Source organism: Anser anser (genome assembly GCF_964211835.1).
Source record: "Anser anser genome assembly, chromosome: 5".
Classification (NCBI taxonomy): domain Eukaryota; kingdom Metazoa; phylum Chordata; class Aves; order Anseriformes; family Anatidae; genus Anser; species Anser anser.
In genome coordinates, this window is record NC_139725.1 from 59,977,693 (window position 1) to 59,997,327 (window position 19,635).

The 19,635-nt window shown below is 43.8% G+C and overlaps 1 protein-coding gene across 4 annotated transcripts in view; it reads left to right on the top strand.

Annotated features, from left to right (window-relative positions):
- Nucleotides 1-739: 739 nt before the first annotated feature.
- Nucleotides 740-19,635, top strand: part of KCNH5 (potassium voltage-gated channel subfamily H member 5) — a 169,911-nt gene continuing 151,015 nt past the window's right edge. For 3 of the 4 annotated variants that reach the window (XR_014585357.1, XR_014585358.1, XM_083839156.1), the window contains exons 1-3: nucleotides 742-893; nucleotides 13,051-13,174; nucleotides 18,887-18,993. Coding sequence is in view for 2 of the 4 variants with exons in the window: in XM_083839156.1 (XP_083695282.1) it covers nucleotides 821-893; nucleotides 13,051-13,174; nucleotides 18,887-18,993 (304 nt within the window). In the remaining 2 variants the exon portion in view is untranslated. Of the gene's footprint in view, nucleotides 894-13,050; nucleotides 13,175-18,886; nucleotides 18,994-19,635 lie in introns of all 4 variants that reach the window. The other variant, XM_083839157.1, reaches the window with a different exon arrangement.

The window sequence follows — 19,635 nt, forward strand, 5'->3', positions numbered from 1 at the left end:
AGGGAGAAATGCGGCGGGGTCAAGAGTGGGGAAGAGCTTACACAGCAGTTAGCGTGCGGTGTCTGCGCTGAGCTCCTTCGGGGCTCCGGCACAGGAGCTGCACGGCTCCCTGGATAAAATGACAAAAAAGAGGGCTCCAGCCCCAAATCCACCTCCTGTTGCCTCCCCCTCACACCCGCTCTCCCTGGGAAAGGGACAAATCCTCCCAAAACGGTTGATGCCTTCACGCAAGGCTGGCGCTTAACACGTCTCAGTGCACTTTATGGTTATTATTTGCGCACAAATCATGCGATGTGGCACTTTGTGATCGTTTCCCCAAAACGCACGGGAACGCCGTCTTAATAAATGTGTGAGAGTAGAAAAACCGGGGATTTCGCGCTAGGCTTGCTTAATTTTGGGGGGTTTCGCTCAGGGGTAAAACTTGGACGGGGGGGTTTTGGAGAGCAAAGGGGGAGGACGCCCCACGGGGGGGGGGCATCCCGGGGCGGCTCGGCTCGGCGCGGCTCCTCCCATCCATACCGGGCCCGGGGCGGCTCGGGCGGGCGGCGCAGGCGCGGGGGGGGCACAACCGAAGGCGGAGGGGGGGGGGAGATCGGGGGGCGGGCGGCGGCGCTCGGCGGCGCCGTGCGCGGCGCGGCCCCAGTCCGCGCTGCAGCCGCCGCGGGGGCGCCACTACCATGAGCGGCCGCGGCCGCCCCTGCGCGACTCACGGGCACCGGGCGCAGCAGCCGCCGCCGGCCCCCCCCCGCCGCCGCTGCCGCCGCCGCCGCCGCTGCAGCCGCTGCCGCGCACCCCCGGCCCCCGAGCCCGGCGCTGCAGGATGCCGGGGGGCAAGAGAGGGCTGGTGGCACCGCAGAACACCTTCCTGGAGAACATCGTCCGGCGCTCCAGCGGTGAGAAGCAGCATCCCCGCTTTTCTCCGGCCGTCCCTCCTTCCGTCCGTCCCTCCTTCCATCTGTCCATCCATCCCTCCGTCCATCCATCCCTCCCTCCTTCCATCCTTCCCTGGAGCTCCCTGCCCCAGCCTTTCCCTGCCCTGTCCCCTCGTTGCCTTCTAACCCCGCCTTCGGTGCTGCAGGCAGCGGGTCTCTAGCAGGTGTTGGTGTGAGCCCCTTCTGGGAGTCAGGGTTCCCCCTTTTCATTTCTCTCCGCTCACCGGCTGGTTTTTTCCCTCTTTCTCCTTCGTTGGTTGCCCAGTGTTCGGGTTTGCATTGTCTCATTCGGCGTTTCGAAGTCTTTGCAATTCTGTCTCACTTTAAAGCGTGTGGCGACGGTGCCAGGAGAGCGGACGAGGCAGTGCCCGTGGCTGGGGCGATGGTAAAATCCTGTGCCTGGAGAAACCTGTAAGAAGTGCCTGCAGTCACTGCTGTGCCGCTCCTGTGCTGGGCGAGCAGTTACGGGACTGGTTCAGAACCACACGGGCGGAAAATAATTCCCTGCTGCTGGGGCTCGCTTTCCCCTTCCAGCCCAATGCAAAGCACTGGCCAAGAGTGCTGCACGCAGCTCCGTCAAAGTTACGGTGTGGCTGCAGGCATCTCTAGAGGTGTGTGAATGTAGACGCGGCTTTAGGCAAGTCTTGTGCTGCTTACCTTCTGGTTTTAGCTAGTTTTTGCACTGGCACGGAACTACTGAAACGTGAGTGCTTGTGCAAATGAAGTCTGGTAAAAGACCTCAACTTTGCACCTGCTGAAAGGTTTCTTCTTGGGCAGCCCGACCCTGCCATGCATGAGAGTGGGAATGGGAAAGGTGGGCAGAACAGAGCGTGGAAAGAAGTTTCCATGTGCATTATTAATCGAGACACTAATGTGATGTGAAATGCTGCCGAAAAGTGTTTCCTTCCACCTTTCCACTGCACTGGCCTGGGTTTACCTCTCGTTCATACTAACGTAGTCTGGTGTGCTGGCTTGAGTGGGTTTTGATGGCGAGTAGTGAATTCGTGAGCCACTGACTTCCACGGAAGCAGCAGTGGGCTGAGGACCTGGAATTTAAAACCTTGCATTAAGGCATCAACTTTTGATTGACCCCATCAGCTCTTGTCAAGCTGCACAATCACTAGAAGCAAATTTCCTGCAATAGTGTATTTATTTACCAGAATATTGAATGCAAGCTTAATTAATAGGGTTTTATATAGCACTTTCCCTCTGATAGTTTCAAAGTGGAACTTAATTACACTTTACAGCTCCTTGTGGAAGAGGGCACACAAAGGTGTTGCCAACATGTTCTTAAAACTGGTGTAACAGGGGCTCAGGGCATCGCAGTTGTTCTCCCACGGTCTTGTGGCAAGTCGGGGGCAGAGCTGGGACCACGGTGTGGGAGCGCCGTGCTTTTGTATCGTGCTCTGATTGAACCACATGTCCTCCCTGGTGAAAGCTCGGTAAAGCTTTGAGATGTCAAAACCCAGAAAACCTCAGCAGGCTTTTGAACATTATACTTTAAAAACACATTAGCCCCCCTCAGGTTTTAACCTTGCCTAATTTGGGCGCATAAATGGTGCTGATCTGGTCACTCATTCTGCTTTTTCTCTGCTTAAGTGTGATGTTATGGAGTCAAATCTGTCCCATTGGACAATGAAGCAAAAGGTGGATTGGGAATCTGTTTTTAACTCATGTTAGCGGTCAGTGTTGTGCCCTGGAACATGATTTAGTTTTTATTTTTGTCATCCAGGTCATAGCCTTATTTGTCCTTTATAGAAATAGTAATTTTCATTGGATTCTGCACTGTTTAATCCGAACTTAATGGTATCCACTAGAGCAAATCTGGTTCAAGTATCTCCTGCCAGTGCTTGGTAGAAGGCAAGGATTTGATCTGCTGACTGTGTGCTGGGTTTTGTTTTTATACTTGGATTCACCAGTTTCAGAGAGATTTTTCATCGTCAAGTTGAGGAACAGGATAAAGGAAAGAAGGATGATAGTTTTTTAAAATACATCTTCAGCATCCTCAAAAAAAGCCTTTCCATCGTCTGTCCTAGTTAAAGAACACTCTCTTTTGAGATTTCTCACGCTTACACAATGCCATCACACTTCTTGTCCATAAATCTTTTCTCAACAACCAGGAGAAGGCTTGTAGATAGAGGTAATATCTTCTATTAGGCTAACAGGCACAGCTGGAAAAATTAGGTATTTTGGCAGACAGGCTCTTCTTCAGGTCTGAAATGGAAGCGGTGGATTTCAAAAATGAAATGCGGGTGCAGACAAATTATTCAGAGCTGGCAGAGATGGATCCGAACAACAAGGCATTTACAGACAAAGTTGCAGTATCTTTAAAGTGTAGAAAGTCAGAATGGACCTAACGGGAGCTGTGTGCGCAGAGAGCGTGATGGCCGGCCTGGTGTTAAAAGCAGCCCTATGTTTCATTTTCGGCATTATTTAGGGTTTTGCTGTTCAGGAATGTCATGAACATTTCCTTTTTTGCCCCAGCTTTGGCTACAGATGAGGTTAAAATCGCGAGGGAAATGCTCCTTGTGGGTCAGCTGTGAGCGAAGCGCCAAGGAGTGATGCAGAAGGAGCCGGGGTGGCCGTGGCACAGGGTGGGATGTCTGGGGGACCCGGGGTGCTCTCTGCCTGGGGGCTGCTCTTTTGAAGGCAACTTCAGACCTTGGAGCTTACCAAGTGCTGTAGAGCAGCGGCTGACGCTGCTTTACAGATGGCAGCACCTTGCAGGAGGCTTCCAAATAATTTTGGGGTGGGCAGTAACCTCCGAGCTGCTTTGCAGGTTGTCGGGCCACCCCATAACTGTGCTCTGCTCCCAGCAGACAAAATCTTCAGGAAGGAACAGGGTCCCTCCTTAGCCCCACTGCTGCTCTTGGTCTACATTGACAAGCCCTCCGGGCACACAGGCCTATCTTCGGGGTGATCAGTGCACTCTGCGCAATTAAAATTTATTCTTTTTTAAAGCACGGTGAAAATGCATGGAGTAAAGTCCTTCTCGTTGGGAGCCACAGGTTGATGCGATCTCTCTCCAGCCTCGGCTGTGCACTGATCTTGAGAACACCAGGTGTTTCGCTAAACTGAAAGAAAAAGTGTTTTGTGGGAGCAGTGGGTTAAATCGCATTAAGGTGACTGCTTTCTACTGCCATTAGTATTTTGGGCTTTTAATAAGGCCCTTCCTTAGGGCAATGTTCTCTCCTAAGATGTTCTCAGCACTCTGTGCCTGTTATTACTATTATTATTATGGGTTGCTCCTTCAGTGTAGTCAGAGCTTCTGCTGGCACTGACCTCGGCTCAGCATCACGGAGGTGGAATGGGAATTTGGGCAAATCCCTGGAGCAGTGCTGGGCTTCGTGGTCCTGCCCCGCCTGCAGAAGGGACACGGCGAGTTGAGACGCAGGCGTGGGGCAGAGATATGTGTCTGTCTTGCCCATCTGCCTTCAACTTTCACATCTTGTAGCAGCAAAAGCATGAAGCTTGCATTACCAGCGTAATTTGCTTTGGATGTAATTTGGTTGAGGTTGGAAAAAGGTTAACTCTAGGACTGTGGCGATATGCAATAAAAAGTGCTGATGGCATGGAAGCGGGGCATAATTTAGCGAAAGACAAATATGATAGCAGCCATCATTACTGGTTATTGTTTCTGTTGCAATAACTCTTAGAAGCTTCCTTGGAAAAAGGCATCTTTCAGGTCTTTCGCAAATATATTTGACACTTGAGCTGAAATCTTGGCTCTGTAAGGAATGTTACCATAAGCTTTAATGAAGCTAGCATTTAATTCCAGGTCTTGCACGGCTTAGCACCATGTTCCTGCAAATCATCTCCTCCAGACAGAGCTTTACACCCTGTTGGGTTTGATGGGGAAAGGATCAGCCCAGTTCCCAGGTGACTGCGTTGGCAAGGCAGGTCCCCCAGGAAGGAGGGGACGTGAACATCACACCTATAGCACTAAGACACCTCTTCATTTTTATTAGACTGTTATTACTGACAAAATAGGTGTTTGCTCTCTCTCCCATCCTTCCTACTACCCCATGTAGCATACCCGATTTCTTGTAGGCAGGGTTACAAAAACGTTGTTCTCACTGAACAGGACACATGTAGGCTTCTTTCCCTCAAATTAAAACAAGCTGCATTTTCATCAGCTCCAAGCCAAATTACATTTGGAGCAGAAAAAAAAACTCTTTAAAGCAAGTTATTTCAAATTTACAGGTTGTCTGTCATTAGGGATCCTCTGCAAAGAAATCTGGACCTCAGCACTTGCTTAAATCTCTACTTAAAGATGCTACAAATCGTGGGGCAAAAGTTTCCATCCTCCAGTTCTGTTGGCTGAGGGGAAGTTAGTGAAGGGATGACTAAGGAGCTTAAATTATTGGGGCTTTCTTGGGTGCAAGGTTGATTTTGCAATTTCTGTGGCTGCAGGGGACCTGCTGATATGTAAATCAATGCAAAGTGGAGTGTTACACTAAGAAGCATTACTAGATGACATTTGTGAGTAGTTTTCAATTGCAAGGGCCTCGTTTTGTTTACTCCTTTGGTGAGTTTGGCCAAATCCTGGAAATTAGGTAAATCTGATGCCTGCTGAAGTCGGGGGAGATTTAGGTGGTTTAATATAAATTTTTAATTTTTTAAGTTTTTCATTACAACAGCTCCATACCATCATGTTAATGTAGACCCCCGCCCAAATAAAGGCGTATCATTAGTTAAAGGAATAACTGGATCTTTACAAGCTGCTCCTTGATCTCCTTTACAGCTTTGTCAAATTTGCGTGTTATCTTCTTAATATTTCTTTCTGTGCATCTCGTTGGGAGCGGGATGGGGTGGGAGAGATGTTCCCTGGGATGTCTGAGCGCTGCCGAGCACTTGCCACAAGAGGTCAGTGTAAGTGTTGTGGCGTTCCCAGGTTAATGTTGAAATCTGATAGAGAAGAGCAAAATGAAATTATTGATTTTTAGAATAAACATCTAGTTTTTTTTTTTTTTTTTTTATTGCCGTTGGAAGGAGTATACAGCCAAAGACTAATGTCAGGAAGTTAAGTGAGCTGTGGAAGTACATTTAATTAGCCTGTTTAACAGCATACTGCTTGGTGATTAGCCTGGATTTTAAGTTATTCTCCTGGTGAGCTAAGAAAATAGTATGTTTTTGGTTTGGCAAAATTAAGTAATAGAAGAAGATTTTGGAGTCGGCTCCCTAATAACCTTCTTTGCAGAAAAAAGTCGGTCTTAAACCCCTTGTTTATGGAGCACGTTCAGTGACTGGCAGTTTTGATTGAGAAGCCCTGCCTAACCCAGGTAGGCAGGACCCAATTCTGCACCCGCGCTTGGTGCTGGTGGCATCTGAATGTTGCCTTGTGCGTAGCCCCTTACAAGCCTGAAGCAGCACCTTGCTGTGGGGCTGGGACCCGTTCTGCTGACATGTTTTGCTTCAGCCCCTTGCTGGATGCTTGCACAAGCAGTGCTGCACGATTCTCTGCCAAAACAGGTTTGGGGAAATCTGGCCAAGCTCTGTGAAGCCGCAGCCATGGCTAGCTGCAGGCTGTGCGTTTGCAAGGCGAGCCTCCGTGTCTGAACATCTACCCTTGGAACGATTTTCTCATATGGGAGTGTGAAGGAAGTGCTCTTGTTTGTCTATAGCTAGAAGTCTGTTTTTTTGGTTGCTCCCCGAGGGTGCCGGTGTGCCTGTGATGAGAGCTACAGCTCCAGTTTAAATTCAGTCTCGCTACATCTACGTTGTGCTCTGTATAATTTTAATAGAGAACATCTTCAGCATCATCATTTAGAAGATAACCAGGATAGGTGGGGATTGGTTTAACTCTAGGATAAGGGAATGTGTGGGGGAGAACCTGTGATCAGAACTGAATGAAATGCCATTTCTCAGGCAGCTCATAGGGACGCTCCCTTGTCCGTAGGGATCTGAAACTCTTCCTGAAGTCAGTGAAGTTGTGCTGCAGTAAAGGAGGAGGACCAGGGTGTCTGTGGGATTTCACATTCAGAATGATTAAAGTTACATTTTAAAGTTTTTTTTTTTTTTAAAAAAGATAAATTCGAGGCAGACTCTAATCTTTCTTCTTGAGCTCGCTTGCTAAATTGCTGGAAGCTGCTGTGCTCCTAGCTAAGTGACTTACACGTGGATTTAATATCTCAGCCAGCATTAGATTACTTAGATTTTGTTTTATTAGAGGAGAAGAGAATTGGGGCAGGAATTAGAACATTTTTGCATTGTTAGTATGGTATCTTACCCTGGGTTTAGTCCTCCATGCATTTTCATAATACAAGTATTAAATAAAAACAACAGTGGTACAGAAAGGTGACGTAAAGAGTTTGTCCTTTGAGAGTTTTTTCAGGCAAGCAACACTTAATGTGCTGGATAAATTGGATGACACCGATGTTTTGCATGCTTTAAAGACACCAGGGAAATAATAGCTGTGTTAGAAAACAGCAATGTGGTTTTGTAGTGAGGAGCACAAAGTGCTGGCAGAGGTTGCTGCTTCAAGCACAGCAGTCTGCCTGCAGCCGACCCCAAAGCTGGAGGGATGTTGGTGCCTGCTGAGGCTGATTTTGGAGGGCAGTGCCCATGCAGGTCTGCCAGAGGACTTAGGGTTTTGTCGTATTCTATAGGTTTGTCTTGAGCATGTAGCCGGATTTGCTGTATACAAGTGTCATTGGAAATGCATAGAATCAGGGCTTAGAAGAGCTAAAAGAAACAACACCCAAGAATATTTTGTAGAATACCCCCTTCACAACACACCCACCCAGGAGACCCACGAGTTTTACAAGGTGGTCTGAACCAGATTGCAGCAGTATGCTGATCCTGTGTAACTACAGGATCTCTATAAGGAGAGCAGCCTGACAGCAGTTCAAGTGGTTTGGGGCTTTTAAAAGACAGCATTAGAAGAAGAAAAAAAAAAAAGAAAGGCAAATTCCAGGCTTTTCACAGAGCCTGTCTGGTCTGTGCTGCACTTGCTCTGCGTAGGAAGGGCAGTAATTCTGAAGGACAGCTCTGTGTGAGATTGCTTGAGTTAGGAATTTACTCCGAGATGGAAACACTGCTGCTTCTTATTATTATTTGTGTTCTGCTACTGCTTCATTTTTTTAAGCATGTTTTCAATGGTGACTTTTCTAAAATGATTAGTTGCATATTTTCTTGGGAAGGGATGGAATTCTGAAATGGTGATTTAAGCAATTTTGTTTACAAGTGGTACCCAAGCATTCTTGAGGAAAGATGATTGGAGACAACTTTTCTCACTTGGCTAAACATATCTCCTGGAATGATTTAGCTGTTCTTGCTCTCCTGTGATTACATAACATGAATTTTACACTGCTTTGGGCATTTCACTGGTTAAGAAAAAATTGCTTGCACACAGTGGTCATTCTTTTTTTAAACAGCAAAACAAGGCTCAGTGCTGTGTTGAGTATTAGCTAGTGCAAGATAGACAAAGATTAAAGGCTTGCTGCTTAAAGCACAGGCTGCCTTTATACAGAAGAGTCTTTTTGCAAAGTAGAAGCACAGGAATGGCAAATATAGTGCCTGTAACAATTGTTTACCTCAATTGTGTTTTCCAAATCTGAAATTCTGCTAACGGTATGACTTTAATATCTAAATTCTTTGCCATCTGTATTAAACTTCGTAAATAGGAGAGTGATATTAGCTAATAAAAAGCCTGCTGACTTCCTAAAAGGAATCTAGCAGCTCTGAGAAGGGCATGTCTGCTGTCTAAGCCCTGCTTCCCTGCTCTCTTGCAGACACTGGTGTTTAGATGGGTCTAGTAAAAGAATGCATGCACCTTATGGATTTGTGCTGGGGACTCTGTGTGATAGATCAGAAAGCGGGATTGGGCAGAGAAAATGGTGGATGGAGGCAGTGACATCAGGACAAGCTTAAAAATAATAAAAAAAAAAAAGACTTTTATCTCTAAGCAAATGGAAAGTAGATATGCATTTTCAGGGCATTGAAGAAATCCAAGAATGAATGCATTACGAGACACTTCAGGCTAATCCTTACTATGGAAGTTTTGAAGTTAGCTGTGTGTTGATCTCTTCAGTGTGTGATACATCACCACACGATAATTTGGCTTACAGGTTCATACTGTTTCATACATCGAATCAAACTGTTGGTCTGTCAGATTCACTGTACTGCTTTCAGCAATGGCCAGTACCTGGTGGATTGGGAAGAAGTTCCCAGCCTCCACCATGAAGTACTTGTGAGATCGGGTGCTGCCGTACATGGAAGGAGAAGATTTTCCTTTCTGGGCTGTAACACTGACACTGCACAAGTTTCAGTTGCTCATATCTTACTGGATGTGGAAAGTGAGCTGCATTTATTCACTGCCATCCGTAATGTCAGCTGTACTGGACAGTCCCTCTTGCGATACTGGTCTTTCAGTGAAGTCATGGTATACTTAAAAAGTGAGGAAATTCATCTCTTCAGGTGTAGACATACTGGCTCAAGTCTCTGTTGTCCATTTACTAGCTAAACTCTGTACAGACTTATCCTTGAGAATACCTCCAATATAATCTTTAAAAAAATGTAGCATTCAGAATATAGCTCTTACGTATTGAATCTAACAGCATGTCCATCTGTGGACATCCCAGTGCTGCTGTCCTTGCATCTGCAATTGTCAGACCTTTTGTTGGCTCCTTTTTGTCTTTTCCTTCTGAAGAAGGTGCAGAACTCCAGTCTGCTCTGTGGAAGGCCCGAGTGGGTTGACAGCTTGCCTCTCCCGTGGAGGGAGGCTGAGCCTGGGCCTACCTTGCGGAAGGCAGTCCTCGGTATGCTGCGATGAAGGGCTCGTGCCCATACCCTAGAAAAAACTGGTTGTGGAAAAGTCTTTTGGCTCACTCCAAACAAGAGCTTTGGTGCCAACCAACCATTGTAGAGTGTGGGCCACTGGGGCAAGCGGAGGAACGGGAGGGATCCTGGGGTTTGATGATGGAGGTGCACCCTGCGAGCAAATCCGATGGAGTGGAATTCACCATAGTCGAATTAATAGAAATCTTAATTTGAGGCACAACTATAATTGAATTTTTTTTAACAAGGAAACCATGTATGTGGGTTATAGAAGTATGGGAAGTTGGGTTATAGAAGTATGGAAGATGATTTTAGCCCAGGACTGGCTGTTAGGCCCCAACTCTAGAGGAATTGACTGCAGAAATGGACTTTCACAAGTGGTAAGTGGTAATGATGTGCTATAAGGCAGTCTCTCCTCAAACTACCTAAAGCTCTTCCAAGCTCTTCTCTACTGTTGTTGACCAAAATTAGACTCCAAAATGGGGACATATTAGAGACTATACAAGGAGTCACAGCAGAGGATTCTGGTTATAGACTGGCCACTGTGAAGTTAAGTCATCTGGAGTTTTTGATCTGGACAAATTTTAGAAATAGGGAAGAAATAATACATGTCCTGGGGAAAATAACATGACTACCTATAAAATGTAGGGTAGGCACAGAGTCCTGCAGATGCTGAGACTTGGGCACACAATAAAACCCCAGGGTCAGACGCTGACCTGCTCATCCTTAAATTTTATCAAGCTGCTCACTGAACAGAGGCATTAATGAAACATGGATTCGTATAGCTTTGTGCCTGCAGTTAGATTCATTGGTCTCTAACAAGATGCAAACGTTGATTCAAGATTTTTGTTCAGGTGGAACAGGGCACACACGTTCGTATTCACATGCTGAGCGTGGATGAGTAAGCCTTATTTGCTTAGAAGACAAGTAAAAAAAGAAGTCAAGTAACAGAGTGTTCGTGGGGACACAGGAAAACATATTCTAATATTTGGTCAAGTTACTAGTACATATGCTATGTATATATATATATGATCTAGCTTTATAAGTACTAGTATTTATCAACATAATTCTAGTATCTTTTTTTCTTGCTGTATGATGATTTTTTTTTTTCATGAAAGATCAGTAGTTTGGCTTTGTTGTATCTTCTCCCAGCATCTTGGATTTGATCAGCTTAATGAATGCCTTAGCAATTATTTTGAGACCCTTAGGTGTAAGGAAGTAGAAAATCCATAGATGATGACCAATAAATGCTGAATGTCTGCTGGTGGCTGCAACGTGTATCTTCTGCAGTGTACTCTGTGTCCTGAAACAGAGTTCTGCAGTGGGGATACACAATCAAGATGATTATATCGGACAGAGAGGTTTCAAAACCTGCTTATGAACTGTGGTCCTCTGGGAGCACCCAGATGTGCACAGCATCCATGAGTGAGTTTGGATATCTGCTGCCTGTAATCACCCACCTTGTGCCCAGTGTATCTGGGTATGCGAGCAAAACTGTGGTGAAAGATAACCCTATAAAGAAGTCCCTTTCCAAATCAAACCTTGGTTTGACCAGAGGGCTAATAGTGGTTGTTTCCAGCAGATGCTGTAATCCATGTCTGTTGCTGGCTGTAGTGACTGAATCTCCCTTTGGGCAGAAAAACAAATTTTTAAAGTTGGCATGTAGGTTTAAGACTGTTTATGATGAATTCAGATAAATTCTTTGAGCTTAGAAGTGTAAGACTTCACAAAATCTAAACTATATCTCACATTGGGTGGCTTTAAAATATTTTTCAATCTGCTTTTCCGCAGAAAATCTATTAATTTACAGATTATTATTTTCCAAATTCAGGCTTATAAAGAAAAAAGAAAATACTTCTTTTTTCAGTACACTTTTCTTGTTCAATAGGATAATGTTTGAGTAATATACACTGCAATCACGGTTATAAATACCCTGCAAAGGGCACATATAGCTCATAGAAACCCAGTGTCACATTTATGTAAAAATAATGCATGCACCTGAGTGTATGTCTCAAGTAATTGACATAACCTAATAATTCTTCAGCTATTATGAAATTTGCAAAAATTCTATTTTTTTTTTTTTACCCATGAAAACTGCAGAAAGGAACCTTTTCTATCATTTCTATACAGCAGTGATTTTAATAGTATTTTATATAGTTGTGATGGCTTTTTAGCGTCAAGTGTTACCAGTTAGCTCCACAGCTACCATCAAAATAAACTGAAAATTATAAGTAAAAATAAGCGAAGCAAAATAAAAAAGCTTTGAAGATCATCACAGACTACAGCTTGAGAACCTCTACTAAGCGATATACTAAGTGAGAATATTATTTTTGAAGCAACATTAGGAAAGTTCACAGTGTTGATGAAGATAAAATCCCACAACATGTTTGACAAAATTGGTACTTCCTTCCTCAGAAAAGCCTAGCTAAAATCAGGGATGGAAGAATCCTTCCAAACTAGCGAATAAAACTATTTTAGGACTAACTCGTAACATGTTGGTGCCAGTCCGTGCGTATAAACTGTAGGCACTGACTGAAAGAACGTATGATTGAAGCAGTATTTAAGCCTGAGTTCAGCCTCCTAAAAATACACCCTGCCCATATTTGTGTGTTTACAGCAATTGGTACAGAAAAATGTTAGTGGGATGAACCAAAGCCACCTTTTTGCATTTTGATGTAGACCGCAACTGAAGTTTGATGCATTTTGTGTAATTTCAACGTATAAGTCCCTTTGGCATTCATCACTTCTGGTACCAAATTCTGCATGGGTCGCCTCATACCTACCCTCCTGGGTGTAACGTGGCTCATGGTGCACCACCGGGTGCAGTAGGACATCTCGCCTCTGCCCAGCTCTTGGCGCTGGCTGTCCCTCATCCCAGGGATGGCTGCATCCTGCAGAACATGCAGGGACCTGCCAACAGGAAAATTTTACTTATCTGATACAATAGTGTCATCAACAGTCTTACAGAAACATATGGCTCAGCATTTAAAGCTCAATTTTTAAGTTAATTTAAGGTTGGTTTCAAGATAAATATGTTTATATGCACATAAAATGAAAATGAAAATCAAACATGATAGCTTGTCCAGATGTTGCGAATAGATGAATCCTTTCTAAATTGTGAACTAGTTGGTGCTTATATCAGCATGTTGTTTTTCTAAAGCTCTCCTGTTTCATCATGATTTCCTTTCTGATGGCCGTTTTGCTTTCAGTGCTCTCTGAAATTTCACGATGGAAGTTACCATTGTGTGTAACACTCTATATCTGCTGTGTAACATGAAGGATGTAAATGTACTTCGCCTCTGACAGCAGCTCTTTCTCTCTCTTCTCTTTTTCTTTTTAGAATCCAGTTTTTTGTTGGGAAATGCCCAGATTGTGGACTGGCCTGTAGTTTATAGTAATGACGGTTTTTGTAAACTCTCTGGATATCATCGTGCTGACGTCATGCAGAAAAGTAGCACTTGCAGGTAGGTCGACTGTCTCTTCATTGCCACTTGATGCACTTCCAAAATTATAATCTGCTGGCAAGAAAAAGTAGGTTTTAAAAAAAGGATTGATATAAGGAAAGCATTGTTTTGCGGAAATTAAGTATTAAAGCAGGCTTTAAATGAATGAAACCAGCAACTTACCTAGGACATAGCAAAGCACTTAACCATGTGCATTCAGTTCAGCACATAGCTGACTATCGTCCAGTAGTATCAATGGTTAGTTCCACCAGGATTAACAGACTATTCAAATACTTAATGTTAAGTCCTTTGCTAAATCTGGGGTAGCGTTTAGTCCTGCAAGACTTAATCCTAAATAATAAAAAGCTAAATTCCAGATTTCTTGTTTGTTTTTGTTTTTTATTTAGAACATCTACAAATTTAACATATTTCACTCAAATATTTTTTGAAAGCAAGTCAAGTCTGCCTGGTTTTGCAGTTCCTGCTGTCCTCTGGTAGTTCCATAAGTGCAATGAGCGTTTCAGGAATAAAGACTGTTCAATGGAAAAACTTTTTAAAAGTTTTAGTAGTGAATGAGGATGAACTAGAGGTGTTCCCAAAGAGTGGTGTGGTGTGTGTGTTTAAATATTTTGAGGGCTTATTCTTTATTCTCTCATTTGAAATTTATCCCTGTTACTATCAGTATGAATGTGCTCTAACAATTCAATAAAGAAAGCAGGATATTTAGGTGATACATTTCAAAAGCTTTTTTTATTTAATAGATTTTCATGAATTCTCCTGTTTACCATGCCAGGAGGTCTGCAGCGTGCTATCCTGGAGCCCATATTGGTCCCTGTTCTTACACACACACAGAGCACAGTAATGTGCAAACTGCATCTTTATTCCCAAGAAGGCGATTAGGCTGATGATGTATTTACTCTGAGCATTGCAGCTTTATGGCTTTTTCCTTTTGCTGGTGGTCTTTCAGGAGCAGGCAGCTGTGATTTATGGTTAGATGTGCATCTGCGCCTGCTCTGCTGCATCCTTTAAAAGGAGATGCTGTGGAGAGAGACTAAATCCCTAATGCATGTGTGGGTGTGTGAACAAAGTAAACCAGGGATAGGGGCAGCAAGAAATGGCCAAGATACAAGTTTGTGTAAGTTTTCCCTTCACGCAATCAGGCAGTGACCAACTCCAGGGCTGCACACCTACAGGGCTGAAACGCTGATGTGTGGTCACTGCTCTTGTCTGCCGAAAGGGGAAAGCCCTGGGGGTCTGAGGTTGCTCTGTGCAGCCAGGTGTCCTTTGTTGGGCAGAGAAAAGAGATGGGCACATGCAGCTGACAGGAAATATTAACTCACATGGTAGCAACAAAGTCAAAGTACTAGGTGGGGCTGGAAGAAACAGCGTTATCTCAGTCTTCCCAAATATGCTTGCATGCTTCCCCTTTTGCTCTCTGTTGTGCTGTATGTTGAGTTGGATGTGTTACCCTGTGAGCCAGCGCTTTTACAGTCTGTGCATGTTTAAGTCATTACATATACAGAATGGGATTATAGGGAAATGTTGGGGAGATGAAGGTTTAGCAATACCTCACTGTTAATAATTCCCCTGTGCCTTAAATACTGAGGGGACCAAAAGGTTTAGTACGTCAGAGTGCCTTTTATGGACGTGATGGACTCTGGTTGGTATTTGTGAGCATCCTGTTTTGACCACACTCAAGTGAATCATATGGATGCAAATCTAAGGAGAAGTTAATACGGAAAATGAGGCTGGTAGCAAAGATTTAAATTTATTTATTTATCTCCATTCTACATATCCAGCTCTGGATTTTGGAGGTACCTCTCTCCATTGAAAGCATGGCCAGCACTTGTTTTGTGTGTGGACCTTAGCTGGTGGAGTTATATTCGCAGTGTGATATTTCCTGCCTCTTAGGGCTCACCCTGGTCTTCGCAGGTTAGAGCAGAGCTGGAGAGGTGCTCAGCGTGATCTGATGTACCCTTCTGGAGAAGTGTCTTTGGGGCTGCTCTCTAATGAAGAGCTTTGCAGCTGTGTGGGAGGGAAAATGTTGGTGTGTGGAATGGAAAACGTGGGTGTGCACGACACCAAAAATTGCACGTGTAGCTGCAGCCGATGCACAGAGTAAGTGGCACAAGTGAGTGCTAAAACGCACAAGATTTTTAGGTGGAAGAACTTGTGTGCTTGTGCAGCGTTGCTGTGCAAAATGAAAATGAGCTGACAGTATGGAGGGAGCAGGGAGGGCATCTGCAATTGCTGCACCTCTGACATTCAATTAACCGTGCAAAAGCCCCTGCCTGGAGGTGCACCGATAGATTAACCAGTGCCTAGGAAAAACACTTGTTTCATGCCCAGTTGCCCACAGTCACGACAATTTGTCTTGATGAATACATTGAAAGAATAATCGTCTCCAAACCATTAAAACCCTGTTTAATGTTGCAAATAATATCAGCATTGTTTAAAATTGTTTCTTACCAGTAAGTTCAGTCTTCTTGGCAAGCCCTCAGCAGAGCAGGCACCCTTTGGTGGCTGGGTAGTAGACCTAGTACCATTTTGCACTTGCTGTTTGCTCCAGGCTTTGCTCTCCTTACCCTTCCTTGCACCAGGCTGGGAGTAGCTGGGTGCTGGTTTTGTTTTTAAAGAGGAAACCTGCTTTGGGGCCCTGTTTACGAGTTGCCTTCCAGCTGTACAGAGGGAGGGATTTAGATCTGCTGGCTGAAGTTCTGTACAGGTTGTGTTTCCACTGAAACACTTGCAGCGCTGCGCTCAGCATCTCCCTTCTCCCTTGTTTTGATTTACTGCCACTGCGAGCGGGATGAAAACGTCCAAGAGCCCTGGCCCCAGTGAAGATCATGGCAAAATCCCCACCATGCTCAACGAAATGGTGTTTTGCGTGGTGGGTACAGAGTGCTAGACTTGAGACAAGTTAAATTTGGTACCAGGATGTTAACTCTGTGACGATACTTTCCTGTACGAGAAGACCCCTTTGCACTGCCAAAGCTGTGCAAAGGAGTCTTGCTGCATGCCAGTGGGACCCAGGGAGCTGCCCTGTGCTGCCTCGAAGGGGTGCCCGCTGCTGTGCTTGCAAAGTTTTGGAGCTACTGGCACGTAGATCAGCATTTGCTGTTCCTCCTGGGTAGCTGGTCAGTTGTAACTGATGCCTTTCCATCCAACGCTTTTGGATAAACAGAGCTGTTAACTGGATGTGGGATCGTATGCCTTCTGTGCTTTATCTGCCCCCTAACCTGGTTAAAGCCTCACAAACAGCCACAAACACTTCTCTGGCACGTGTTGCAGACCCGGAGCTGCTGTGGTGGCACTTTTTTGGATCCTGTCAAAGGACAGGAGAGAGTGATGCAAAGCTTTAGATGTGGCTTTTCTGTGCCAAGGAGTGCTTTCAGAAGGAGGCAGGAGCACAGGCGTCTGAAATGACGAATAGTCTGTTGCAGGGATGGGGAAATTATCTAAGATTGTGCTTTTCTCTGCGTGTTTCAGTAAGTCTTGTTTCTCTTTGATAAGTCTATTTTCTAGGTAGTAAGATCCCCAGTAGCAGGCTGGTTTTGATATTTATGTCTTGTACAGTTTGCACTGAAGGCACTTGACAAGCAGTAAATAACAAAAACACGAGGCAGAAAAAGACAGAGTGATTGACTGAAGAAGTAGGAGTCCCTCCATGTGTACAAAATAGGACAGACTAAATTAAATTAAACCTGTGATAAGCAGAGATCTTATATAACTTATACAGTGAGTGGCTTGGAGGTCCCTTTGGTGCCTGCTAGTAAAAATCACCCCCTGAAAAACATTTGTATCCTTCCACAAGCCTTTAAAATGTCTGTTTATATGTGAAAATAATGCAAGATTTGAGTTTTACAGGTTTACTGCACTAGTAAGCTGACTTTAAAGCGTAAAGCTTATTGATTGTATTCAGCAGAGCTAACTGCTATAGTCAACCACCGTTGAGTACGGTTTGTCATTTTAATGCTAATTAATGATGACTTTCTGTATTATAAGCCATGTAAAGTCATGCACTTTAACAAATTTTAATTATTTTTTCCTTCAGGACTAAGAGAAGCATTGTTTTTAAGTCTCAGGACCACAAAAAGAGAGTTCAATTAAATTGAATAACTAAAACATCAGCTCTTATTTTGTCTTGCAGACTTGAGCAGTCTGCTTTACCTCATCAGTGCGCTAAAAAAAAGGGTTAGATTAAAAAAATAGCATTCAAATTTTTGTTTGTTGTCAGCTCACATGTAAATGTAGAAAAGGCTATAGGGAAAGAAAGGCAGGCCATTTGAAAATGAGCAGCAAAGTGCCCGATGAGACATGCAAGTGCTGTGACTGGTCCCACGGCCTGTGCCTGCCTGGCCAGCACCTTATTTTGGGAGCAGCCCCATCGCCTCCCTCGGTCACTTGTTTAAAGGAAAGATTCACCGCCCAGCCTTCATTGAGTATTTTAATGCTTGCCAAGTCACTAACCACTGTGCTGTTTTATTGTTTCTTTCAGAACAGTAGACGTAAAATAAATGTTTATTGAACCTTTGGAGGTCTGTGGATCGATAAAAGAGAAGCTGGATTTAAAGCACGGAGGCACCGATAGCTTTTCTTTTTCTCTTTCATATTCTCAGGGTTGTCTGTTGTAGGTTTCAGCCGGAGCTCACACTGTTCGTGAACAAAGAAAACGGGTTGGGGGAGAAGCCTGATCAATTAAAAGTGTATTCGTCCAAGTGTCTGAAAGCTTTTATCCCTTGCTCCATTTTCCTTCGGTTCTATAATTGGGAATTTGCACAGGGCAGTCTTCACCTATTTTTAATCCAGGGAAGAATGACGAGAAAAGCCTGGCTGTTTTCTTACAAAGGCTTTCAAAAATAAGGTCGGGGTGTTGGGTTCACTTGCACCAGCTGAAAGTCTGACCTGGAAAAGAGTGCAAAGGTGATGAGATGGTCAAGCAGCAAGAAATAGTGGAGTTAAAATCAGCCTTTTGTAATCTCTGTCTGGAAAGGGACGAGTCTTCAAAAGTGTTTTAATGTTTTCCATATTTTCAGTGAGGTATCAAAGAAATGTGACATACAGTAAGGAAAATGAGGGTGAATTTGGTTATCTTTGGTGGTAGTGCACAGTGGGCCAACTCATTCACTTGCTTTCTGTGTGATTTTTCAGAGGATTCCAGTTATTAGTTCTCACTGGTTAAATCCTACCTCAATTCTAGTTGCTTTTTGAGAAGAAGGATTCAGAATATCTTGTCAGATGCATCTTGGCAAGATTAGATTTGCATCCATTGATTCAACCAACAGCCCTTACCTGTAGCAAGTTCTGTTCTTCCTCCAGCAGCCTTTTCAGGAGGATTGAATGAAATTTGGGAGGTTTTGGAGGTTTTGCTTAATATTCTCCATTTTCACAGCAGTATTCTCATGGCCTGCAGCTGTGGCAATAATGGCTTTATAGGATATCAGCTCTTTTTCTAACAATATGCCCTTAAAGATATGTTCAGAAAAGCACTTAATGAAACGTTAGATGACAGCAAATACATCTACTTTACAGAAAAAAGGCAGCCATGGTTATTACTATTGTAGGTTTCATAACAGCCTTGTGACATTCGGAATATTTAAATGAAGTGTAAATCATAGTTAAACTTTGGTAAATGACTGTGAATAGCATCCCCGATGGTTATGCAGTCTAAGGCGACTGTAACAAGCTGTTGCTTGTCTAGCAAAAAGAGAAAAATGTTTTTTTCTTTTTCAGTTTTATGTATGGTGAACTGACAGACAAGAAGACCATTGAAAAAGTCAGACAGACTTTCGACAACTACGAGTCAAACTGCTTTGAAATTCTCCTCTACAAGAAAAACAGTATGTATATATTAGTTTATGATGTTGGGAGTGATAATGTATATTTATTATATATTATAGTATGCTATAAACATTATATATAGTGTATATACGTATTATGTATTATACCATATTATATATAATGTGTTTTATTATACTATATGTATTAAATGTAATATATTATTATAACTCTATACTATAAGTATATGGGTACATATATATATTTCAGGTTGGAAATTAGGAGAATTTTTTTCCCTGAAGGGGCAGTCAGGCATTGGAACGGGTTGCCCAGGGAGGTGGTGGAGTCACCATTCCTGGGGTGTTCAATGAAAGGTTGGACGTGGTGTTTAGGGACACGGTTTAGTGGGTGACATTGGTGGTAGGGGGAGGTTGGACCAGATGATTTTGGAGGTCTTTTCCAACCTTAATGATTCTCTATATAAGTACTTAATAGACTAAGATGTTCATTTTGACATAGGGGTAAATTTTGGAGCAAATTGTGGAGAAGAAATGGGTATTTTGCTCACCACTGATCAAGGAAAGAGCTTATGTTTCAGGACAACTGTTCAGATTGCCAAAGCTAGTAGGTGTTTCCTGGTGTCTCAGGTCTGAATCCCTCCTTCCAAAAAAAAAAATAATTTTGAGGAGTTGTATTCCTGAAGG